Source organism: Danio rerio, chromosome 3 (genome assembly GCF_049306965.1).
Source record: "Danio rerio strain Tuebingen ecotype United States chromosome 3, GRCz12tu, whole genome shotgun sequence".
NCBI lineage: Eukaryota > Metazoa > Chordata > Actinopteri > Cypriniformes > Danionidae > Danio > Danio rerio.
In genome coordinates, this window is record NC_133178.1 from 22,176,475 (window position 1) to 22,203,212 (window position 26,738).

General features: G+C 36.4%; 1 protein-coding gene and 1 long non-coding RNA gene across 3 annotated transcripts in view; one reads left to right on the forward strand and one right to left on the reverse strand.

Annotated features, from left to right (window-relative positions):
* LOC141381189 (uncharacterized) overlaps positions 1 to 26,738 on the forward strand; it is a 54,141-nt gene that overhangs the window by 22,232 nt on the left and 5,171 nt on the right. Inside the window, exon 3 of one of the 2 annotated variants that reach the window (XR_012400956.1) lies at positions 2,091 to 3,843. The exons of the other annotated variant lie outside the window; for it this stretch is intronic. This is a non-coding gene — a long non-coding RNA (uncharacterized lncRNA). Of the gene's footprint in view, positions 1 to 2,090; positions 3,844 to 26,738 lie in introns of those variants that run through there. 2 annotated transcript variants of the gene reach the window in all.
* Positions 46 to 25,534, reverse strand: casc3 (casc3 exon junction complex subunit). Its single transcript, NM_205716.1, has 13 exons — positions 25,335 to 25,534; positions 24,562 to 24,586; positions 23,696 to 23,751; positions 19,772 to 19,966; positions 15,925 to 16,067; positions 15,606 to 15,782; positions 13,956 to 14,791; positions 7,839 to 7,900; positions 7,626 to 7,734; positions 7,332 to 7,439; positions 5,567 to 5,772; positions 5,330 to 5,452; positions 46 to 1,474 (listed from the first exon to the last, which is right to left on the reverse strand). The coding sequence occupies exons 1-13, from the start codon at positions 25,518 to 25,520 to the stop codon at positions 1,436 to 1,438; spliced, it is 2,265 nt and encodes a 754-aa protein (NP_991279.1). The 5' UTR covers positions 25,521 to 25,534; the 3' UTR covers positions 46 to 1,435.

Here is a 26,738-nt window from a genome sequence, read left to right on the forward strand (position 1 = left end):
GAGAATGTGCCATGTAAATAGCAAAGAGCCAAGACAAGGGAAGTGTTATATTCAGTTGTTGTTTAATTTCATCTCCTGACATTGCTCCACAAAACAAAAATGAAACACTTTTAATATTTTTCAAACATCTATGAAACATACAAGCCCTCACAGTGTAGTCAGGTCTAATCAAACAAAAACAGATATGTCAAACCAATGAACTCTTTTAAGGCATAGAAAGTAATACAACATCTTCTAATAGTCTTTATGATCCATGTCTAAACAACGTTGGGGACGACAACATCTCAGTTATACTGTTAGATTTCTCTTTTCCTCTGAAACGATTATAAAGGGAACGATTACAAAAGATGCAATCATAGCACTCCCACAATGGGGCAAAGAATAACAGCTCACAGCCAAAGTTGCCATCTACAGTTGCTTTCACAAAGAAATATATCTATAAAACCATGCATGCCTGTACAGTGTGCCTGAAAGAAAACAAACGCAATCATAACTATTTATATATTTGTATAAAATTAATAACAAATAATTGCAAATCATTTTCAGAAATTAAAATTTAAATTGAAAATTTAAACGGCAGGTTTCCCTGCAGACTTTGTTCATATTGACAGCATTTCAGAAATGACTAGTTTTAGTATTTTTCATTAAACCACTGGCTTCAATATACTTTAATATGTACACTTAGCAACAAAAAAAGCTAATCAAGCGAGTTACACTGTCAAGTAGGTCAGTATCTGGCAAGGTTAACGCTTCGATAGTATTACAGTATTGAATTTAACACAGTACAATGTCAAAAGATACAAGGGACAGACGGAGAAAGAGGAGGTTTTGAGGGTTCAGCCCCAGCTAAAAGAGGGACAAGCACCATCACGGCAGGTTAAGCAGTCAGAAAAATACAGCAATCTTAACGTGCTAGAATATGACCCAAAAAGTCTTCAATTTGTGCATTTGTGAAGGTATTAACATGTACAACGGCTGTCTTTTCCTCCAAAGACTGTTTGTTCACAATTAAAAACTCGGGTCCATCTTATCACATGCTCAAGTTTGTCGTAGTGCTGCAACGGGTCATTTAAAATTAAACTCTTGATTCAAAGGTCCAGCGGTCTCTTACAGTATAAATTAGTATGTTCATAGAGAGATGAGAAGGTTAATGAAAAATGAAAGAATGAAAGATTCTTGCCGTTTAGGACTGCAGATTAAACTTCTTGCCGAGCAGCTGTTAATGGTAAAACACTTTACTGGTTATTAATGGAAATACAACAGATAGGATCAATCTGCAATCAGAATATTTGGATGAAGACGTTGAACCTAGACGAGCCAAAAACATCAAAAATAATAATAATAATAATAAAACTAAAAGTTCAAACTAAATTCTGAATGGATTTGTACAAAAGAGGTGCTGGTCCTGACACGTGGCCTCCCAGTCTCCTGTCAGCTACGAGCGGATCTCCTCCGCGGCCTTTCTGCTCTGGTCCTGATGGTGGAAAGAGGTCAAACCACAAAACAGCCGTTAATATAATCATATCTGCAAATATAAATGTAATTGGACACATATGTAAAAAAAAAATATATATATATATATATATATATATATATATAATTTGTTCTACACCTAGTATTAAAGGGATAGTTTGCCTAAAAATTTACATTTATTAACCCTCAAGTGGTTTTAAACTTAATTCTTTCTGTTCTGTTGAAGACAAAGAAAGATATCTTGAAAGCTAAAAATCTGTAATCACAGGATGTCTCTGTGCATTGCTGCATTCCTCTTTTCCTCTAACCTGGCTAGTCTTCCAGTTCCCTCTGCTAAAAACATCCCCACAGCATGATGCTGCCACCACCATGCTTCACTGTAGGGATGGTGTTAGCCTGGTGATGAGTGGTGCAGGGTTTTCTCCAAATTTAACGCTTGGCATTCACTCCAAAGAGTTCAATTTTAGTCTCTTTAGACCAGAGAATTTTGTTTCAGATGCCTTTTGGCAAATTCCAGGTGAGGAGTGGCTTCTGTCAGGCCACTATACCATACAGGCCTGATTGGTGGATTGCTGCACAGATGGTTGTCCTTCTTTAAGGTTCTCCTCTCTCCATAGAAAAATGCTGGAGCTCAGACTGAGAGAGCATCAGGTTGCTAATCACCTCCTTGACTAAGGCCCTTCTCCTCGATCACTTAGCTTAGATGGCCGGCCAGCTCTAGGAAGAGTCCTGGTGGTTCCAAACATCTTCCACTTACAGATGACTGAGATCACTGTGCTCATTGAAAATTTCAAAAGGAGAAGAAATGTTTCTGCAACCTTCCCCAGCCTAGTGCCTCAAGACAATCTTTTCTCTGAGGTCTACAGAATTCTTTCGTAATTATGCTTGGTTTGTGCTTTGACATGCACTATCAACCCTGGGACCTTATATAGGCAGGTGTATGCCTTTACAAATCCTGTCCAATCAACTGAATTTACCACAGGTGAACTCCAATTAAGCTGCTGAAACATCTCAAGAATGATCAGTGGAAACAGAATGTATCTGAGCTCAATTTAGACCTTCACGGCAAAGGCTGTGCATACTGATGTACATGGGATTTTTCAGCTTTTTATTTTGAATAAATCTGCAACATTTTTTCAAATTGTCATTATGCGGTATTGTGTGTCGAATTGAGGAAATAAATGAATTTAATCAATTTTGGAATAAGGCAGTAACAAAAAAATGTGAAAAAAAGGGAAACACTATGAATACTTACTGGATGCACTGTATACTGCAATATACTTTGTTATCCCTTTTTTAATACATTTTTTGATCACACTATTTTCAGATTCAGTTCTTGCTCTAAGGAAACCATTTTGACTTTTGCTTCAATGAACTCCCACTTTGCTCCTCATTAATAGTTATTAAGGTAGCTTTAGGTATTGGGTAGGATTAGGCATGTGGAATGAGACCATACAGAACATGCGCTTTATAAGCAATATTAAGAAACCAATATCTCAATGACATGTATGCTAATAAGCAACTAGTCAATAGTAAGAATTGGTCCCTAAAGTATTACCGAATGTATTAATTTGGATTGACTGGGATGATTCTGTAGGAGAGTGAATCATGAAGAATATGTAATAAATGAACTACAAGCATAGATAAATGCAACAAAGCAAATATAAAAGTGAAACAGTGCCTGCATTATGTTTTTTTTTACATGCAAGTGTAAAAAAAATTAAACTGCGAAGTCAACTCAACATGAAACTATGAAACGATATATTGTGCAGCCCTAAATCCAGCCACAAGTGAATGCGTATAAATACAGGTGTAAACTGGTTTTCAGCTTGTTGACTTTCAACCATATGCAAGATAGCTGAAACTATACATGACTAAATCGCTTTCAAAATGTGAACATTGAAATGGCAGAATGAATTCATACAGCCACAGTAGTGATGCACTGATGCAATACTCAGAACAGATATCAAATTAAATTCTACATGTTTTGCTGGATAGGGTATTGACCAGATTGATCACATCCAAATCCAATATTCCAAATGTAGTATTCGGTGATGTTGAGAAGCTTAAAAAAAAAATCTCATACATTCCACATGAACAGGAAGTTGCGACCATTTTTATATTCTTTTGTATTATGACACAGTTTCTAGGGAAACTGAATATTAAATGACAAAATAGTGGGCGTGGCTTGTTTTTTTCTACTGCAGCTGAATATAAGTAGTAAAGTAGGCATTTCATTCTGAAAGATCAGGAGAAGGGTGTGGGAAGAGCTATTACAACCTATTAGACTCCTCCTCAACATTTCTGACAGCTGGAGCTGCATTGTTAAATATGTTTGCCACACCAAATTCCTAAGATACACATAATCTGAAAAATAAAACTGAAAAAAATTAATAAATAAAATAAAAACGAGAAGTGCATTTTCAGATTTCAATTAAAGATTAGAAGGGCAAACCTTTTTTTCTTAATGACAAGCACAGATGAACTGTTCACCACAAAACTAGCAATGTGAGCTAACAAAATCATTTAATTGGTTTTGATTTCTTTGGGGCAACAATTAAAGCAGTTTTTTCCAAATGCTCGGAAACAAATAAGTTTCCAGATAATGCTAACAGATAATTTACTCTGCTGCACCGGTCAATCCTTCTCCATTAATTCACCATTCTTAATGCAGGTTGTGTTCGATTATGACAGTCAACACAACCAAGATGATTTGTATGCATTATTATAAATGAGTGGACAAGTTTTGCACCAAACTACTTTGTTTATACTTTAGTTCATTGCACCTTCTAAATATGTAGTATTTTGATGTGTCTGTTAGAGCACAGCACTGCAGTAGAGAGCAATGTGAACTGCTCTTTATGCAAAAAGTAAATGAAAAGAAAACTCAATTTTATGTTAGACAGACTCACGACATAACAATAACTTCCCTTTGTGCAGTGTTACTGTTTGAGATAACTGTACAGACACTGTACTGACGCTTGATTGTGCAGACACAGTATTGAACATTGTAAGACTTCTGCACAATGAAAGATAATAAAAAATAAAAAAATAAACTTTTTCTTGACCTTCGGCTTTTGTTATCATGTTCAAAAAGGATCTTTTATTATAATTTCCCAGTATTTTTTTAAGGTTTTTGTAATAACAAGGCCTTGTCTAACATTATACCAGATTCAGGGATACACTTAATCCTCCACCATTTGATTTTTTGAATCACTTTTAAGCACTTGTAACTATTACTGCTGAAATTTGAAGATCTAGCTCAAAACGCATAATGGATCATTTATTAAACCATGCTGTAAATGCCCCTTTTTGTGTGGAAGCAAAAATACAGTATAATATGAAGAGTTTAGATGCAAAAACCTCTAAAATTCTGTCTGAAATTCTCCAAGAAAGAGCATTGTTCTCAGCTTTCCATGTTAAATGTTCAGTTATTGTGCTTTTAAAGCAATGAAAAGATTTTACTCGTCACTATAGAAGTAAAACTACTGAGCCTACATACAGGAGTCAGAGAAAAATGCTAATTTTAGAAGCAAATATCAAACGACATTTAGAGGTTTTGCATCTAAACTCCTCATATAGACGAGAAAGACCATCTCTTGAACATGACAAGACAACTCAACTTGACCTTGACTTCTATTGATGGAAACTTAGGATATTGTGATGTGTACCTTCCCAAAAATAACTTCCAGACTACAGTGGTGGCATCTGAAGCATTTCAGTAAAAGTACTTATTAATAAGCAACCAATATTATACCAATATTTCGCACATCTAAATCAGAAAAGCTTTAAAAGTGCATGACTGATCTTTCCTATCTAAATGTGGAAAATGATGTACTGTGTATGGTGTTGTTACCTCAGGAGGAGGAGGTCTGACTGTAACAGGATTAGAGGAACGTCGGGGAGGGGAACGTTTAGGCTGAGCCTGCTGCTGTATCGTGTCGTAGTACGTCACACCACCATAAACCTGTGACTGCGCCTGAAGAGAAAAAAAAAGAATGTCGCATGTCGTCAAGCATGTTGACTAGCTAAAATAAAGTCCTAAGAGGCAAAGGTGTAAATAAGAGGTTATTTACAAGTTAAACAGGCTCACCTGGGGGTTGGGGTACATTGGCGGTAGAGTACCTCCAGCAGGGTACGGGTAGTTGGTGTTCCCAAATGTCATGACTCCTGGTGGGGGGTAGAAGGGTGGAGGAAGCAGCTGCTGTGGAGGTGGTTGCCCAGGTGACAGAGAAACGGGTGGTGCAGCATAAATAGCTGGATTGGGCAAAGGACCTCCTGACTGGTGGGGGTGCAAGCCTATAGAGAGAGAGAATTTTGAGTTTACTGCCATTTCAGCTTCTCTGGCTATGTCAAGGCAAAAAAAAAAAAAAAAAAAACAGATCAAGTTTACCACATTTCTATAATTATAAAAATATTCTAACCATTAACAAGTCATCAACAGCAATACCAAAATACACAAGGTAAACTACATAAATAAAAATAATATACAAGATAAAGATTTAAAACAATTTAAGGTTTACTTTTGATGATAAATTGTACAATTTAAGAAGGAATCGCATATTTGAAGTCTCTCCGAATAAAAAACAAGTCTTATAACAAAAAATAGGGCATTCCACAAGTACATGTTTAACAGTTTGGTATAAAAAACAAAATATTATCATTTAAAATTACATAATTAAATTACATAATCCTTTTGTGGCTTTAAAATAAACACAAATGAGCAATTGTACATAAATGACAGTTAAATAATTGGAATAATTCAAGTAACAATAGCAGACTAAGCTAGCAACAGATCCATTCCCTCAGTATTTATGTACTCCTAATGGACAATTGCTCAGGTACAACTGTTCAATGGCTTGCGAACAATCATATAGCTGTAACTATACATCGGCATTTAGACATGGTCAAAGTTAAGTTTAAACAAAGCATCACAATGGAGAATTGTTTTAATTAACTGAACATAGGGCTGGGTGATTAATCGAAAATGACATACAGAACCTATAATCTTTTAATCAAACTTTTCCAGTTCAATTTTTTTCAATTACTTTCCCTACTGTGTGTGGAGTCATGTGACCCCACTCTGTTAAGCCTTCATTTATATTTCTGCGGCCACTTTGTAGCCACATCAGATCTCTGGTCAAGTAGGACAATGGACCCATTCTTGAGCCTTACTTTGCACTACATTGACAATGATTGAAAGCAACGCCAGAGATGCCGTCAGATGGCATAATTTCCATTACATTACATAAATTACCATTTACATAAAATATTTGTTTACAGAGGATGCGAGAAACGCACTGTTTAAAATATTGTAAATAGGATATACAAGAGTTATTTTATTTAGAAGTACTGCTTATTCTCTACTTTTAATATGAGAAAGTGACAATTAATTTATTTTGTTTACAAAAGTACAAGTTAATTATTTTCACCTTTTTTTATAATAAAAAGTGATCGCTGGCTTTAAGCAATGTGTGTTTAATTTCAGTTGTTTAACGTTGATGTTCAATAAATAAACATGGATAGTGGATAATCTCTCCTTTGTAATATGTGAGCATATTTACTATACAAAACAGTAAACTGTGAGGGGGAAAAAATAAATAAAATAATCATTCATTAATCATAATAAGATTAATTAATCTTATTAATTAAGGCAATAGTTTAAAAGAGAATAGGAGGCAAATTAACAGAGTTAAAGCTGATAAAAGGTCAAAAGTAACTCAAAAAATCATCCATCTATTGAGTGGAGTTGTGAAAAACAAAAACATAGATGAATAATTCCTAATAAGATGGAAACCGCAAAATGGTATATTTTCCTTTCAAACTGACTTCATTTAAGCTGCACAGTCGTGTCTCACCTGGGTGCGTTGGGTGTGGCAGGTGCATCTCAGGCTGGACAAGCATGCCTTGAGGGGGCAGAGCTGCTGGGCTCTCCCCATGTGTGTAGATTGGTCCCTGGAAAGTCACTGCATTATAAAAAGAAGAAGAGTTATTGTTGCATTAATTAATTAAATTTGAAGTGAATTTAATTAAATTCAACTGAAGAACTAGCATAACTACAAGTTTATATTTTCAGTAGGTAAATTTAGGACACGCTCATGACCCATTTAACTTAAAAGCGCCCTCTGTGGACCAGAAGCAGCACCACTCACTGGGTTCATAATAATGGCCCTCCATGACTCCTATATGCATGGGTGCAGGTTCAGGAACAGGCCTCTGGCGCTGCGATGAATACCGCTTAGCCCGGCCACCGCCAACACCCTGATAACAAGAATGAAATTAGTCTCCATGTTTTTTATTATTTTATTTTGTTTAGATTTTGAAGGGTTTTTTGTAGGCGGTTAGTTCTAGACCAGCTGACTCACCATATCCTCCATGTTTCCATATTGTGGAGGTCCTCCTGCCATGTGCATGGAGCCGCGGATGCCTGTTACAGAGAAAGATGCAACATTTAAAATCATTTTTAAAATCAAGATCTTTATATTACATTTTACTTCATCTCTTTTGCCAACATAAACAGTTTTAAGGAAAAGCATCATTACTTAACTCTACAGTGTCACACGATTCTTCTAAAATATTTAAATGTGCAATTTTGATGCTGAAGAAACATTTTATACTATTACCATCGTTAAAATGTAACAACTAAAGTTAATTACGCATTAATTACCCATCATAAGATGTCATTTTAAATTGTAACGAAATCTGATATTCATTTAAATTATTTCGCCCGACATGTTTATTGTTCCAAAATAGAGCTGGGCGATATGGCAAAAAAATCATCAGGATAATTTTTTTCATATCAGTCAATATCGATATTTATCTCGATAAATGTAAAATCTTTATATCTATCAAATATATAAGATTTTCAGCATGCCAATGGCTTTGTGCAGCTGATTTAACACATTTAGTGAAATGTTTTAGCTGTCTGACAATATAAATAATAAAATAATAAACAAAAGAACAATCTTTATTCAGCATTTACGGTTCAAGTTTTCAACAACCAAAGACATTACCTACAAGTTATTGAATATTATTGTTCAACATCAGAAAAAAAAAAAATCCGGTTTGGAACAACGCGAGTTAAAGGTCACATAATTTTCACTTTTGGATAAACTCTCCTTTTAATGGTGAGTATGGTGAATTTAGGGTGAAATTTAATTTAATGTATTTATCTATTGATTGTTGATAACGCTTTTATCGATAGACCTTATCTATGACTGATTAAGCATGGATATGTAAAGGTTTAGTTATGCTTTGCGCTGTGAGACGCATCCACGCATTACTTCATCAAGTGTGTTCAGTTTACCTATGCTGTCACCCTCTTGACATCCCATATTGCGGGATGCAGAACCCCTTGTTATGCGCATATCTCCGATATATCCGCGCATGTTTTAACCAAATTTGTCTGACAGACTAGCACGAATAGCAGACTCTCAATTTACAAATCAAGCATTTGATGGACTGTTTTAGCGCTAAAGCATATAGCGGGCTTGTGTTAAAGCGCTTCACCTCAGATGTTATTCGTTCCTCTTGTTTATGCTGTAGATAACTGACCAACAAAATATACATCAAAATTAAGTTACACATTATACAAAACGAAATTCGTTACAACAAGATACATTTTCAAGGAAATATGTTTATATTTATTTAGCTCGTGTCCGCCTTAAACAACTGCGTGTGGATTACGCTCCATGGAAAAAAAAAGGATTTAATTAATGATCCACTGCTGTTGTAAACGTCTGTCATATATTTGCTGCATTTTTAATATGTCATTTTTTTTAAAAGATTATGTCTTGAGCATCTGATATCTCCTCTGTGATTATGTCCTTTAAATATATAGCCTAAAGGCTGGTTCTTTTACCGTCGACAATAGTAGTATTACAGATTTCAAAACATGACACGATTTTGATGACACGATTCGTCTGCTCAGTTTGCGGTGCACGTTGCTCTGTTTTGTGTCGGATAGCGAAAAAATAAGTAGCTCATGAAATCTAGTGACGTTTCTTGTCAACAGTGTCTGTGATTCTGACCTTTTTTACCTTATTTCTTTCTTACTCATTTAAGTGCAACTAACACTGTATGGCTGTAAACTTGTACGGTGTGCGGCATCTGGAAGGGCAGGCTGCAAAATGCTTGCGCAATGTTACGCATAGTGCGAAAATATTATCGAGCAATTATCGAACTGTCATTATCGTTTTATGGAAAAATTTTATATCGTGATAATTATCGATATCGAATTATTGCCCAGCCCTATTCCAAAATATTATAAATGTTTCTCAAAAAAAAATATATTATGTTCAAAGGGGAAAAGATTTTTTACCAAAACATTTAAAAATAATTTAGAGCAGTAATTACAATACCGTGAAACCAAGACATTTTTATCCAAGGTTTTCATACTGTCAGAATCTTATACCAGCCCATGCCTACCCTCTAGCATTTATATAAAAAAAATTTGAATAATAATAATAATAGACAGAAAATTACTTTATAAAATAACAGATGCAAATAAACTACGATGGAAACACTTAGCGCACAAATTTCAGTATGCGGATTACAAAAAGTCATGTGATTGTGTTACAAGAGATCATGTGATGAAGAAAATGTGTGTAAATGGACAAATCGGCAGGCTGAGCACACTGTAAAACATCTAAAATGTTGTTTTAGTCATTCTAAAAAGCCTATTTCAGTATTAGTGTTATTATATTATTAATGACCTCAAGAATCAAGAGCGTCTGTGCTCCGCGTCAAACGCCACTGTGCGTTCACTGTGTGTCAGGATTGCCTTCTGAGACACAAGTAATTTATTAGCTGAAGAACAAATTGACGCAGCTTCTACTGCAGCAAATTCTGTTTTTACTGTTGATATTTGGCGCCATTTTATCAGGAAGTGACGATTTTGTTCGTTTTGACATGTTGTATGGAAACGCTGCTTTATTTGCATGTCTTGTGCGACAATCCAGCTTTGCACAAAGTTAATTCGCATTTTTGGATGGAAACATAGCTAGTAACAAATAATTTCTCTTATAAATTGCATGTTATACTTGAACGAAAAGCCAGCTATTTCAATAGGTTACATATATAGATCATTTATATTTTCTGCTTCAAAGGATAAAAATTTTAAAATAAGGAGACCGTCCTGAAGTAGTCCAACATAAATGCATTCACCACATGAAAAGCTAGCTGCTATATTATGGTGTGTGAATATTTTAGAAATGTTGGCATGTGTGTTCACAACAAAGGCTTAGACTATTTTTATAAATTAGTTTTTCACATCAACAGAATCTTACCTCTTTAGTTATTAAACGCTGATTCTGGACACAACACTGAAAATGTAGCTCAAATTACAATGAATGAGAGTGTAAGAGAGGTGCAGCTAAAACAGCGAGTTGCGTTTTTACCCCATGCCGAAAACATCTCATGAAAAAAACAAATAAAGCGCTATTAGTGCCGTCAACCGATTTATAAAAATTAACTAATTGATCACACTTTTTTTGCAATGAATCGTGATTAACCATGATTAATCACATTTAAAATACTGAGACTTGTCATTTTGGCTATTCAAAATGTAAACTTAAGGTAAACACAAGACAAAAACTATTTAAATTCTAAATATAATTGTTTGTTAGAATTTGTTTAACTTGTAACACAGATTTTTTCATGTAAACAACATACCTACAACAAACCATCAAGAACCTGCTTGACAGGCATATTACAGAAATAAAAACACAGGCATGTAAATGCCATTTAAATTTCAAAACAAACAAAGTCAATAAAGAAAACATTGATCTAAATGTTGGGTTCTAAGTGGACTGCAAAAAAAAAAAAAAAGCCAAAAAACAGACATTGCAAATATGGAAAATAATAATAATAATAATAATAATAATAATAATAATAAAGTACTGAATACAAACAAATACACTCATTGTAAAGTTGTATTATTGATGGTTGAGAACATTTATTATTAGGCAAAAACAATTTTGCTTAGTCCTCCTTTACATTCAGCCAGTTGCTGAGACAGTCCAGTCTGTTGACATTATCGGGGGACAATGTGGCCCCTTTGTTTTGAATCATGCGAACAGAGTGAGAACAGGCAGGATCACAAGCAGGATCACTGAATCAGCATATACATTTCGGTGCCTAATTTTGTTGCCACTGGTGCTGCGACAAGGACGTAAGAAGCATCAAGCGTTACATCAAAGGCACCCATAGGTACGCGTTGCGTCATACCAAAGCGCGCACACACAGACACACACACACACAACGCGCGCAGGACAGCGCAGCTGGAGCGACTCCCTTCAGATTCAACACGCATGATTGCATTCATCAAATTTGCTTAAATTAAACGTTCTTAAGTATGTCTGTATTTCATAAGGATTCTGACACATCAACGCGAAGCAGACACTTTACAAAGTTGCGTTAAAGCGGGAAACACGTCAAACTTATGAAACATTGGAGGGCGCATGCTGAAAGGCAGAGGAATGGGCTGTCTTTGACAGCTCGCAACATCATCTGGTACTTTATGAGTACCTTTACATGGACACCAATACTCCTATTTTAATATGACTAAGATATTACTCTTAATAAGAGTCTACCATGTAAACAGCGATTTTTGATTACCCTAAAGGACTACCAAGTCACGAAATGCAGAGGCTTTTCTTTCCGTTCGCCATGCGGTATCAATTCCATAAAACAAAAGTTGTAAGTTAAAAATGAAACATCCGAAATTAGATGAAACTCTGGAGAGCCTGGTAATGCGACATTAATTATTTTTTACTGAAACTTGCCTTCAAAAAATGCTTCCTTGGTCTTATCCATATTTCTTTACATGTTGAACACACGTCGGCCACAACAAGAAAAAAAACTGCAACTGCATTAATTCCGTAAAATTTTTTAAACGCTAGGGCTGCTCGATTTTAGGAAAAATCACAATCACGGTTATTTTGGTCAAAATAGTAATCACGATTATTCAAAACGATTATCAGTTGAAGTCAAAATTATTAGCGCTCCTGAGAATTTTTTTAAAATAAATATTTCCCAAATCATGTATAACAGAGCAAGTAATTTTAACAGTATTTCCTGTAATATTTTTTCTTCTGGAGAAAGACTTAATTTTTTTTATTTCGGCTTGAATAAAAGAATTTAATTATTTTAAAACCCATTTTATGGTCAATATTATTAGCCCCCTTAAGCAATAAATATTTTTGATTGTCTGCAGAAGAATCTACTGTTATACAATGACTTGCCTTATTACCCTAATTAAGTCTTTAAATCGCACTTTGAATCTGAATGCTAGTATTTTGAAAATAGTCTAATATTATTTACTGCCATCATAGCAAAGACGAAAGAAATCAGATATAATAAATGAGTTATTAAAACTATTATGTTTAGAAATAAGTTGAAAAAAATCTTCTTTCCATGAAACAGAAATTGGGGAGGAAAAGGGTTGCTAACATTCAGGAGGGCTAATAATTCTGACTTTAACAGCATATATACCATTTTCCACCCTGCAAAGGAAAGAGAAATCAATACAATAGAATAAAAATATGAAACAAACTGTGCTTTAAGCATCTTCACTGTAAGAAAAACACTTTAGCTACAAAAGTCCTTCAGTCAAGAGCACTGAGGGATTTTCTCGTTTTGTTGTTTGATTAATGATGATAAAAACAGGCGGCAGCAGGAACATTGCGCGCTTTCACTTTAATGGTTTCTCTTTCACGTCTTTTAATTTTCAACTCAAATGTTTATTACACAAATGAGGGTTAATATGAATAATCACTAAACACCGGGTCATCTATTTGACCATTAAAGCGCTCACATTAAGATGACTTTAGATGTGTGCGCTGACTGCGCTCTGCTCCTCTCAGTGTGCGAATGAGACTGAATGCTGACCGCATGCTTCTGTGTGCGCACTGCATACAAACACAAACACGCGGTCTTTCGCGCTGCTAAGTTAAAAATCGTTTATCTCGATTAATGGTTTTTCATAATCGTTAGAAGCTAAAATCGAAATCAGATTTTCAATAAAATGCACAGCCCTATTAAACAAGTTAATTATTACAAATTAATCGCATGCGTTAACGCACTAATTTTGACAGCACTAGTTTCCATATTTAAAATTTACCTAATATTATCATTTTAAATATACTCAAGTAGACATACGTGTTAAACACATTTCCATGACTTCTACAAAATTGTGGGTTATTCGTATTTTCAATACTTTTCTAGGCCTGGAAAATGCAATGCCAAAATCACATGACTTTAGGTTTTCCTGAACCTGGACTATGCAAGTCTATAAAAGTGTTGTCAAATTCAGCTCTTAAAGGGCTGCAGATTTTAGTTTCCACACAATTACCTGTAGGTTTCAAACAACCCTAAAGGACTCAATTAATTTGATTGTGTGTGTTCAATTAGCATTAAAGATATTTGTACAGAGTTTGACACTTGGTATATACTGTCACTTTTGATCAGAAAGCAATGATTACCTCTCATCTCCGCCTGCAGGTAAGAGGGTGGATTCTGGGCCCAGTTCTGTCCTGTCAGACTGAGGCGAGCCAGATCCTGGTCGAGTCCCGTTAATCCACTTTGTGTTCCTGCCTCGCTCTGCTCCTGCCAAGACTCACTCTTCGCGGCCACTGGGGCTTGTTGGACGGCGGACGAGGAGTCATCTAAAGATGCCTGCTTACTCAGATCAGACGGCCGTGTCCGTGTTGCCCTCCGCGCACGCGAGTATGATTTCTTCTCCACTTGCCTTTCTTGAGGTGGCGATAACTCTCGCACCTGACCTGCTGCGCTGCCCCCCTCCATCACCATGCCCGAATCTTGTTTGCGTGGTGAAGGAACCCGTTCTTTTTCAGTCTTGTAGTGGTGAGCTGTGTATGTAGTTGTGGCTGTAGGAATCTCACCCTCCTCCTCTTCCTCCTCACTGCAGATGTCCTCCACCACTAAAGATGGGCTACGGTCAGCATGCACCGCATGAGAGCTACGGCCCCTTAGCCTCGGGCCTCTCTCACCCTCCACAGGCTGAGACCGTGGGCCCCGAAGTGGCGCTCCATCTAAACTGGGTTTAGAGGGTCCTCTGCCTTCTGTCCGATGAGGAGCTGATGGGGCTCGACTGCCCTGGAAGCTGCGCTGGGGAGGCTGAGTAGAGGGCCGGCCGGATGGTTTAGGTGCTGAAAGAGGAGCAAGGGGTTGACCTGACTGAACGGTAACAGACTGAGGGGCGTTGCGGTGGCCAGGTGGAGGGCCCTGCCAAGATGAACGCACAGATTTATCACCTTCACGATAGCGCCTGGGCTCTCGACTGGGTGAACCGGCATGTCTAGAATGAAACAATGAGATATTATAAGACAGCTAGTCAGTTGCTTATAGGCTAATGCAAATACAGTGCTCAGCATAACTGAGGACACACATTTTGAAAAAAAATTTATTCATTTCTAGGCAAGATCTAGGCAAGGTATGTATGTTTGGTGCATTTACACAAAACAGATTTATTAAATAGATATATTAAAATAATATTTTAGTCACCAAACATATTTAGAGATCATAACATAACTGGTCAAGTGGCAGGAGGGGTTCTGACCCCAATACTTCTTTTGACCACATCATGCTGACCCCAGGACTGCATTTGCATGCTTCGTTTTGGCTGTCTCTACATATGTCTGTAAAAATGTATGTAAAACTGAGTGCTTGGCTGCACTAGTAGAGATCTTTCGATGAACGCCAAAGCGACGCAGAGTTCTTATTAAAGGATTTTGCTTTGATGATGCCAGAAAGTCTCCCTTGGTATTGTCTCTTTGAATTCACAACAGTTTTTGGTTCCATGACCCGAATTAGTAGAGATCTTTCCATGAATGCCACATCAACAGCAAGTTCTTATTAAAGGATTCTGCTTTGAAGATTCCCGAAAATTCCCTGGTTTGGTCTCTTCTTTGAATTGACAACAATCCTTTACCATCTCTTCTGATAATTTTTAGTAGCATTTCAACTGACCATTTAGAAACTGATTGGACCCCTTTCACATAGAGTCTGTTTAATCAGGAGGTGAGAAATGACAAACAAACATTAAAAGCACAACAATTAAAATTGACATATCACCAGTATCACTTATACACATGAAATGACCATGAGCTCACCTGGGTTTTCGGGAGCGATATGATCGTCCGTCACTGGGCCCTGTGCCATTGCGGATGTCATAGCCGTAAAAAGCAATCAGCTCATCACGAGATTTCGGTGCCTGCTCCTCTTCACGGAACTTGTCATGTTCCCATCGACCTTCGTCCTTCCACAACTTCCTGTTTCTGCCTTTAGGCCTGAAGACAGATGGACAAACAGAGTGGAGGCACCAAAGTGAGAATTGTGCAGCACAGAACTGATTCAATACTTGAAACTTATCTTCAAATTCTGTATATTTATTAATTATATGAATGTATGTCTGAAAGAAACCCTCCTCACCTCTCCTCCTCAGTTGCCTGGCCTCTCACGTCATGCTCAAAGAAAAGGCCTTTTCGAGGGATGTATGCTGGATTTTTTCTGTCCTCATCATCATCCAGCTTCTGGCCTTTACTGCCTTTATTTTCAGGATCCTCTGTGCTTTCCTGTAAACATTTGAGTCTTAACTTGAGTTCTGCCCTGAAAATTATTTGCAATCAATAGCACTACTGACAGAGTGATTTAACAGTCTCGGTGCAGACTGTGGCATCACAGCCAAACACTTTAAATCTGTCAGAGGACTGTTTTAATTATTTGCCAAAATGTTCCTGTTAAAATACTTGCTAAGGGTTTAAATGTGATTCCATCCTAAGGGGTGAGAGTGTGAAAACCGGGATTTTGCCAATAAGCAACTGCACACAGTTTTTGTGCTGATATTTTAACCGCTTTGGTCTGTCATGGATAAATAAATGACATTTAGGCCAGTTTCACATCATGAGCAGTGTATTCTTCCCAGTATTCATGTTGTCAGATTAGTGCATTTACACTGGGAGCAGCAGCAGCACTTGGGTGTCAAGCAGAAGTGTCACTGAGGTAATGGTCTAGTTTAAAGTCTATATAGGCTACAGAAGATAACTAGGTTTTTTAAAATTCAGTTTGGATTCAAGTATAGTTAGGGTTTCTGTAGGTTTCACCAAGTTAAACTTAAGACTTTAAGGCATTTTAAGACCAATATGAATGAAATTTTAGACTTACACAGGGCTAAATGCTAAAAAGTTTTATTTGAATATCCCAATTGGAAAAGATGTTCGCTTGCCCTATCAAAAAAATTATTATTATAACTTAATAATACAATAATAACGATAAAAATATGGGTCAGGTCAGTATTCTTATTAGTAAATAAATGGAGAATGTTTAAACATGTTGCTGTAAGGAAAGTAGTTTAGTGTAATTTTTAAATAAAAAGTTAAGTTTAATTGAGATTGAGCTTGTTGGTGATTATATGAGTGTTAATGGCCAGATCATTAAGAAGCTGTTAAAAAAGACTTAAGACCTACAACAATATTTCAGAAAATTTAAGCCTCTATAACGCCTAAAATGTATATTTTAAGTAAAGACATTAAGATTTTGAGAGATTTTAAGACTTTAAGACTCTGCGGATACCCTGATAGTGCATTTAAAAGAGCCCAAATATGAGACATACACTGCAATTTGGACATCTAAAACAAATTTGGGAAATCCTAAAAGGTTCCTGAAATCCTAGGCTAAAATTCGTTATCTAATATATTCTTATATACAATAATATTATTATTATGGATGACATCAAACTCTGGGTGAGTTTTCTTCAGTGTTTGGCATGTCTTTGTTTTTCAGTCTGACATTATGACAGCAGAGATCTTAAAACTGATTTATACTTTGTGTTCGCTAGTTCGCTTGAGTGCATGCGGCGAATGTGGCGTCATCGCATAGTTTGTGGAAGTTCGCTTTGGGTGCACCGACATGATTTTGTCTGGCAGAGTGCATGAAACTAGAGATTCAAGCGAACAGTTTGTGAGGCACTGCGTTTCGATTGAGTAAATATGAAAAACTTTGAAAAGATCTAGTCTAAAACAGGTACGACATCTATATGATCCATCCATGCATGCATGATAACAGGGATAATGATGAGTAATAATTCTTGGCTAGAAATTGCAACAGCCGTGGAAAAAAAAAAGTTATGTTTTTGTTAAAAAGTTTAGAAAAACTCTAGTGGTACTCACTGCAGAGCCACTTAGGCAGAGCTCAGCTTCAGCTCCTCCTTCCTTGCACATATTCTACAAAATTATGTCACTGGGGGTTGGGGTTAGGGGTGGGGTGGCCATACGCATTAAAGCAGATTACAGGAAACAAACTTGAGTGATAAGTTTGTTAAAAATAAAAAAATAAACCATTCATAGGTCATACACTGATGTACATTTTACAATTTTGAACTTAAAATGATTTATTAGTTACAAAACTAAAATGAAGTCAATTATTTGTTTGATAACGGGAAAGGAATTTTTAGAGCTATCGGTTTAAAATATACTGATGCCGTGTTTTTCTTAGCTTTATTGATAATAATGGTCTGGAATGTTGGACCATTATTGCTTTGACACAGAGGACACAAACTAGTCAGACAGTAATGTGTGTATTGTAGAGCGGGCAAATTCTTAAAAAAATAATAAAATTATGGCTTTTATTCCTGCCATAATAAAAAAACATATATTTGTAGAGCAACCCATGTTCTGTTGTCACTGATATTGAACTTTAATAGGCAGAACTGTCTGAGATATGAACAAAAGCAAGATATGTAATAAAGTTAGATTAAAAAAAATTTAATTTGTTTTAAAAATCTTTATAATCATTATGATAAATTATTTATTTTAAAAAAATAGTTAAAAAAATCTTGACTGATATTAATGAAATGACGTAGTTCCAGAAACTTCCCACATCTGTTAATTTGTCTGATTTTACAGTTGTTGTTTTTTTTTTAACCATCCCCTGTCATTTTAAAGAATATCACTACGGTGAACAAGTCAAGTATAAAAGCCTTGTCTGTTACTCGAGGTGCCAAGACAGTCAGCGGAGGTCTGCGATGCGGAGTCGGCGAAAGTATAAATTGGGCTTTACAGTGTGACTTAAAAAAAATTAAATAAAATAAAAACAGACACACACAAAGTATGAGAAAGTATTTCAGAAAGTAACACAAAAATTATTAAAGAATATGGGTGTCAAAATTAATTGTTTCTTCTGTGCAGTGTGATGCAGACACGGACAATTTGGTATCGGTTCAGTAATAATCATAACCGGTTAATAAGCAGTGACATTAACGTCATATGTGCTATGTCGCCGTAGCTTACTGTGACGAGGGAGGGGAGCGCGAGTATTTACAATGCTCCAGCTACTTAAAAACACAGAAACTGTGTGTTTGCTGGACAGTCTTTCTCTGACAATTACAGCAGAAACCCCTATTTCACTGCGATTGAGAGAAAGTACTCCATCTCTGTCTCTCTCACTGTGGCCCATTTGACCTGTTGGCATCACTTTTCCTCTCCTCTCAGCTGTTACAGCGATACTTCTGGATACAGACACGAGCGCATGTCTGCAGAGTTTTCTCCCTAACATCTATCATGGATCGCCGCTGCCGTTTATCTGTGTTTAAACCAGGCTTTACTTCTATGTGAACAACGCCAGCCCGTAGAGCCAATCGCAGCCCTTTGAGTTGAGCGCGTGACCAAGAACTCAGAAAGCGAGCGGGATATTTATGTGTTTATTTGCTATAAATGCTCGTGTTGTTTATAGGCACAGTTTATATATCTGACTGTTTGTATTAAAGGACAAAATTGTATTAAAAATAATATATAAATATTGACACATTTTAATACAAGAGTTGCTGTACTGTGAAGAAAATATAAAACTGTATAGAAAAGCATTGACAATGCACCGTGATATCGAATTAAACCGAATCGATGGCATGTTAATTGTAACCGAACCATGAGACCAGTGTAGGTTCACAGCTCTATTAAAGAATAATAAATGTAACTATCCACTTCATGTTAGCAGAACTGCAAATTTTACATTGCTCTGTGAAACGGATTTAACTGTATTGTATAATATTGTACAAACATCAAAACAGGAATCACTCTGTTTAAAGTTAATTTTGAAGAGCAAATCAACTCAATTCTAATAGACTTTCACACAGTCAATAGTTGTGATGGTGTGGTGTCAGATTCCATAACGTCAATATTATCGCATAAATATTGCACACCCTTACAACTTCCGCAAAAAACAGAAACTGAATCCTGCCAGGAATTTAGCATAGCAAAAGACTGAATGTTCTGTACTTCCTTACCTGTCCGTCTCCACTCTGTCGCTCGCCGGCAAGGTTCCCCTTCTCATCTGCTTTAACTTCCTTCACACTTTCATCTCTCTCCTCTCCTTCAACAAGCTCTTCTGTCGGAGCATCTGCAACAGGTTTGGATTCTGCAGCAGGACGTGAGGCCTCTTCTTCACTGAAACGCTCTGCCTCCTCCTCCTCCTCTCCTCCCTAAAACGATTGACAAATAACAGTGAATTCCATAAAATAAACATGAAATTTAGCTGAACAATTACATATCAGCAAATATAAGCCAGAAAAAACAACACAAAAAAGGTTTTCCCCTAAACAAAGCAGTGTCACTGTCACCACAAGTCTTTGTATTTAATAAATCAAAGGCCATGGTTTAAGCTGAGGGGAAGAGAGAAAAATAAATAAATAAATAAATTCACAAACATTTTGGATAATCTCACAGAACATGCTTAGTCTAACAAGCAACAGTAGAAAAGGACAATTATAAATTGTACAATGGTCCTGCTGCACAATAGGGCTGTATATTACATCACAAAATGATCATTATTGCAAACATGTAAATAATCAGAAATCAGAGAGTGAAATTTAATATATTAAGAACTTTAAGACTATTCATACATTTTTAAACTCATCGCCCCTTTAGGTTTCAACCATTAACATTGGCAACATTAACTTACAATCAGTATTTAGTAAATATACTGTAAGAAACTAATCCTGAACTAAAACATTCATATACTGAATAAAAATGCTAATCCAGCAGGTTTGCCCTCAGAAGAGCAGAAAATATTGGTGTTGCCTTGGTTACTGCAGTAAACAAAGCAGTGTGATGTCAAATCTAGCAGGATTTGATCAATTTCATAAACTACATTTATAGCATCCAACTATTCGCAGATTCAATGCTAGCACACAACTACACATTGTATAAATAAAAAATGATACAATATTTAATACCTTGCATCTCAGCATTTAAGACTTTAATACTGTATTTACGGGTCTTAAATTTCTCTAAATTCATTTACCAACTTTGTATACTTTAAGACCCCGCAGACACCTGTCAATTACATTTATTATATGAATTGCTTGTTTTTCTAAATTTGACCAATCAGATGGGGCCAAAGGTGAACCCAGAGCTGAAAATAAATGCTTATGGGGGTCAAAACAAGAAAGGAAAATGATAACTGTCAATAAAAGTTAGAATGCTTGGTGATGTTTTAAACTCCTTTATAGTGTTTTAAAGATTTAATGTTTGCACTTTAAAGTTTTTAATCTGAATTAGATCTGAAAGTATATTTTACCTATTTATTTTAATCACTCAATACATTTTTGATTTAAAAACATATCTAATAAAAATAGCACTTTTTTTAGGGAAATGTTATATCAGAACAAATATAGTTATTGCTAGTTATAATTAGGAATGGTCTGATCGATCGGCCAATAAATCCAATCTGGTCAAACTCATGAACCTATCGCAAGTGTTTGTTTATGAGTTTACACACAGAGGAAGACACACATGTGCTCATCAGCAGTGCTACAACACGTGAAGAGGAAATGATGTGTGTAGGTGTGAGTGATGATCTCTGTGCTCACGTCACAGCAGCTAAAATATAATGTTTATACAGTCTATTGGTGCAAGTGATGGTCTCTTTGTTGCACGTGCAACCAATGTATGTCCAGTTTTGATCTAGCGTCTCATCCAACTGTATGGCATCTCCCAGAATCTCTGCCATTTTCCCACATATTCATATTGGCGACGTGATGCCTGCGAATGAGATATACCCTGCAATTCCCTGAATACCCTGCAAATCATGGCAAACCACGCACCCACCCAAGCCATAGACTTTTCTCTCTGCTACCCTCAGGCAGACGGTGCCGCAGCATCCTGTCACGCACTAACCGACTGAAGAAAAGTTTCTTCCCTCAGACTATCAGGCTGATGAACACTTAACACACCTCACACAAACTCTTCCACACCGCTCACTGCACACCATCAATATGTAGCATGCACTGCACTTTAACCAACCCATACTTAAAACAATACTGACTACAACTTTGTGTACAGCTATTCATTGTACATATTGCTGTCAATTTTACATTGTCATGTATTTTGGGGAGTATGCTCTTGTTGTATGTTGCACTGTCGTTGTAATTGCACTCTGTATTTTGCAATGGCTAGAGCCAGCACCTAAGCTTTTCACTCATCATAGCGCACATGCGCGGCTGATGATGTGACAATAAAAGTGATTTGAACAAAAGTGAATGAGCAACGAACGCTGTGAGAGGCACAGTGATGTTCCAAGCATTATATTTGTTAGGTTAAATGAACAGTGCAGTAAACTAAATCCCTGCTCTCTTATGGAGCTGCTGTGAGACTGTGCGGAGCTGCGATTATTGAGCAGCTATCAAAAGTTGGAGATGAGCAAAATATTTGAATGGTCTTGCATGCATTTATGCAGTTTTAAATACAAGAACCGTTTTTGATAATATTGCAAGCTCACCAATAAAACTAGCTGGATATATTAATGAAATAAATATTTTTTTACTTATTTAATAAAATAACTTTGTAATATATGCTTAGTTATTGCAATAAACAGTAGTTTATATGCCTATTTACTTTTAGTAAAGCATTAATGTATTAATAAGTGTGCATTTTAACTTTATCCATCAAATATAGCGTACGCACCACACTTTTTCTTCATTGAGACATGTTGAATTCTTCCATCATTTGCAGTGTTTTTAAATTGCATTGTTTGTCATTTCTTACCAATTTTTTAACACATTTATCTTATTTTTTGTAAACCTGCGTCTGACCATGACATGTCCACACTAAATGGTAATAAGAGATGTGTTAAGGGATTATATGCAACATCCTTAATTTATTCTCTTATATGAGGAGAGATCTCCACTGAAGTATTATACTTGGAGAGTAAATGTTGCTTTAGGCATTATAAAGCTTGAAGGATCAGAATTTGTACTCTTTCAGCCAATCCCCATGACAAGGAAATTGTACTCAGTATCAGCTGCAAAAATCCTTATCGGAGCATTCCTAATTATAACACTCAACAACAACATTGTCTATTTTTCCAGCAATGTGTAGCCTTAGTCCTCATGCAACACAAATTTCTGTGCAATCAGCTTAAAAACAAAAACTATTCCAGGTTTAAAAATCTTGTTTAGACATTGCATTTCGAAACTCAGAGCAGACTATGCTTGTCTGCAGTAAATTAAAGTCTGCTTAACGTCAGTCCGAATGGTAAAGATGGTATAGAAAGGGTTGCTAGGACACCAAACAAAGTGGAACATCAGCAGCCAAGACTGAAGCAGATAAGCAGAGAACTACAGCCTTATTCAGTGGTGTGAAACAACAACCAATGAACCATAGCACTCGCTAATATGTCTAAATTACCTAAAAATGAGACCTGCAATCATCAAAACGCTACTTGCATAGGGTAAAAGCAGCAAAAAAGTGTGGATTGTGTGTCATGCCATGTCTACTAAAATTAGATGAGGACTACAGATGCACTAACAGCATGGGGCTCGGCATTGGCAGTACTCATGACGCCACAAGAGATGAGCAAAAATACTCCTGACACGATTTCAACAAAAACCCCATTAAACTCTCTTACCAAACATCTCTCTCAGTGTGCATCTTTTCTAATACTGTTTATCAGAATTATCAATTTCAAACTGAAATGGTTAAATCACAATCAAATGCTCACATTTAGATTTTCCACAAAGAAACTACAGCACTTTCCCAATGACGGAGCAAAACAGATCGGCCACAAAGCGAGACATTTTGTTCTCTCTACACACCAGCAAGCAGTCTGACAGCCCAGTCTGGACGTATACAGATTCATCACACCATTGTCTTGTAAAGAACTGATTGATTTCGCAACAAGACCACAAAATGGAGTTGCCATAGAGACTTACCTCCGTGTGCGATCCATTCTCCTCCAGATCAGCGCTGTCATAGTCAGATAACACTGCTGAAGATCAAAAATCAGCCATTTTAGCAAATCTGTGCACAATTTTGGGTTCAAACAACATGAAACTAGTAATTCATAACAACTTAGCCTGTTAGCAAGTGAATGAAATCACATTTATTTATTTAATTGTTTAACCAGGAATGTCCCATTGAGATACAATATCTCTTCTACCAGGAAATCTTGGTCAAGACAGGCAGCATAAGAAAAAGTTCTAACAAAAAATAATATTAAATACATATCACAACACATGAACACACACACAATAATCAATCGTTAAACATGTTCTAAAATGACAGTCTTCAAAATGATTTTTAAATACAGCGATAGATAGTACGGATTTTAATACATAGTATATCTTGAAGCTCATTCCATACATATGGGGCATACTTGGAGAATGCAGATCGACCTAACTCTGTGTAAAAAATGGCATCTTAAGTAAGAGTATATCTGCTGATCTGGTACTGTAAGTATTAGAACATTTCTCCTGTGGTAATTTACCAACTAAAGCTTTAAAATTAAAACTAAAATATGTTGTTTTCTCCTTAACTGTAATGAGGTCCATTCTGTCCTCTTATATAAATTACAGTGATGTGTGTGCACTTGAACCAGTGACAAATCTTAAGGCACTATGATAAACAAGATCTCTTTTTTTTTTTAAACATTCACATGCACACTAAAACTGTTGCATTTCATTAATCATTAGACTATAGTATATGTGGGGGTTCTTTTAAAAAGGCTGATACAATTGACATCATTTTAGACAAGCTCACAAAAAAAAACAGTGAGAAAAAGAATTTAAAATAAACTCACCTTCACCAACGCCATCTTCACTTACCTAAACAGTAAAAGAGATCAGAATGACAGAATCAGATATTCTGACAAGCAAGGACTCTTAAGAAAAAATGATGCCTATGAATTATTGATCTAACCCACATCATCCACTTGCTTATCAAAACCTACCCTGAAACATCTTGCACATCATACTTCAGCTAAACCGCCGTTTTCTGCCACAACACTTACAAATTAACCCACTTTCATACAAGTACTATTGTTTAGTGATCAATATGTCTCTCTTCTCTTCCTAGAGGTCTTACAAATGACACTAGACATTCATTTCACTAGTTTTATTTCTAAAACACACATTTCATACACAATAGTCTCTTCTATGTGCTATAAAATACTACTGAGCTAAATAAACCAAATAAAGAGTGTAGAATAAAAGGAGACATGTAAAAACTGCAGGACAGGGGGCCTCAATGATCAGGATGAAGAATCACCACGTTAGAAGATGGTCAACAAAACATCTGAGGTCAAATGAGGTCAACCTCATATTTACTGTCGAGGAGAACCACAGATCCATGAGGAACTGCAACGTTATATCCGATAGGAATAAACGCCTGCTAACATTTTCCTCAAGAGCTAGATATAAAAACATCGCATCACATGAACCGTCTCCGTTCGCTTTACGTCTTAACCCGTTCTTAAACGACACGAACTCCGAGTTGAATCCGTGTGAACAGAACACATCGCACAGACTCGGATCGCCCCTGATTATAAAAGCAGATTTATAGTCACACACTCACACACTCCGACTCATCGTCGCTTTTGGCTGCGACGCGCTCCGCTGGCGATTCCACCGGCTCCGGTTCTCTTCCGCGGGTCTTCCGGCTAGCCGAGAAGGATCTCCCGCTCTCGGAACCCGAGGCGGACTCGTCCTCCTCTTCGCTGTCCTGAGAGGCGCGCCGTCTCCGTCGCCGCCGGTCCGCCATCTTAACTCTCAAGGAAGGGAAAGCGGATCTGCGCGGGGAATTGTGGGGGCTCGTGAGTTCGTCATATCCTCCAATTCTATGCCGCGTCAGAGGAGGGCGCGCGAGCGACTGGGTACTTCACTGAAATCATTCGTCGCTCTGTATCCGACTATGGATTTAAAAGCTGCAGTTCTCAATAAGTCACATGATACACATCACCTTTTCCCATTCATTGTTCAATATATATTTATTTATTCTGCTTTTCTGAGGTAAGTAACGTTACATGTTAACAGTTATGGTACTTTTTTACACAAATACATTCATTCATTCATTTACTTTTCAGCTTAGTCCCTTTATTAATCTGGGGTTGCCACAGCGGAATGACCTGCCAACTTATCTAGCATATGTTTTACGCAGCGGATGCCCTTCCAGTTGCAACCCATCACTGGGAAACACCCATACACTCTCATTCACACACTCATACACTATACGGACAATTTAGCTTATTCAATTTACCTATAATGTATCTTTGGACTATGGGGAAACCGGAGCACCCAGAGGAAACCCATGCAAACATAGGAAAAACATGCAAACTCCACAGAAATGCCAACTGACCCAGCTGAGGCTCGATCCAGCGACCTTCTTGCTGTTAGGTGATTGTGCTACCCACTGCAATACTGTGCTGCCAACACAAATACAATAAGGCAAAATTCCATTAACAACTTTTATCTACAAATACAGAACAGAACACAAATAATAATCAAATCAATAAGCAATAAATAATACAAACAAATAAAATGTAAACATAAAATAGAAACGCAAACCAAATACATTAATAATAATTCTTTTAATAAAAAAATTATAAACTAAACAGTCTTCTTCCTAGTTTTGATTTTACCAACTTTAAAAATTTACAGTATAACTTTTGTTTTAAGGCTTTTGTATTTATGAATATAACATTTCTCCAAAATTAGAAAATTGTTCAATACAAATTGAATATTAACATCTTCCCCTAATAAACTAAATAAAATATAATTTTTAGTTTTTTCAAGCCTCTCTTGTAAAAAATGTACATTTGAAAATTCATGGATAAAAACAATCGCCAAATTGGTATTCAAATCAGTTTTAATATGGTCCACTTTTTGGTCCTTCACATCGCTTGCATCATAAAGGCTGCATCCAAATACTATTGGAAGCGACAGCCAACAGAGGATTCTGCTTGGTCTTAAAGCTTTTTTC

Bases quoted from the DNA above. Each gene is read 5' to 3' on its own strand.
- casc3 (NM_205716.1), bottom strand. From the start codon at position 25,520: ATGGCGGACCGGCGGCGACGGAGACGGCGCGCCTCTCAGGACAGCGAA. The intron at 23,752-24,561 runs GTGAGTTTATTT...TTTGATCTTCAG, and splicing joins TGAAGATGGCGTTGGTGAAG to CAGTGTTATCTGACTATGAC. The intron at 15,783-15,924 runs GTGAGGAGGGTT...ATCTGTCTTCAG, and splicing joins CAGGCAACTGAGGAGGAGAG to GCCTAAAGGCAGAAACAGGA.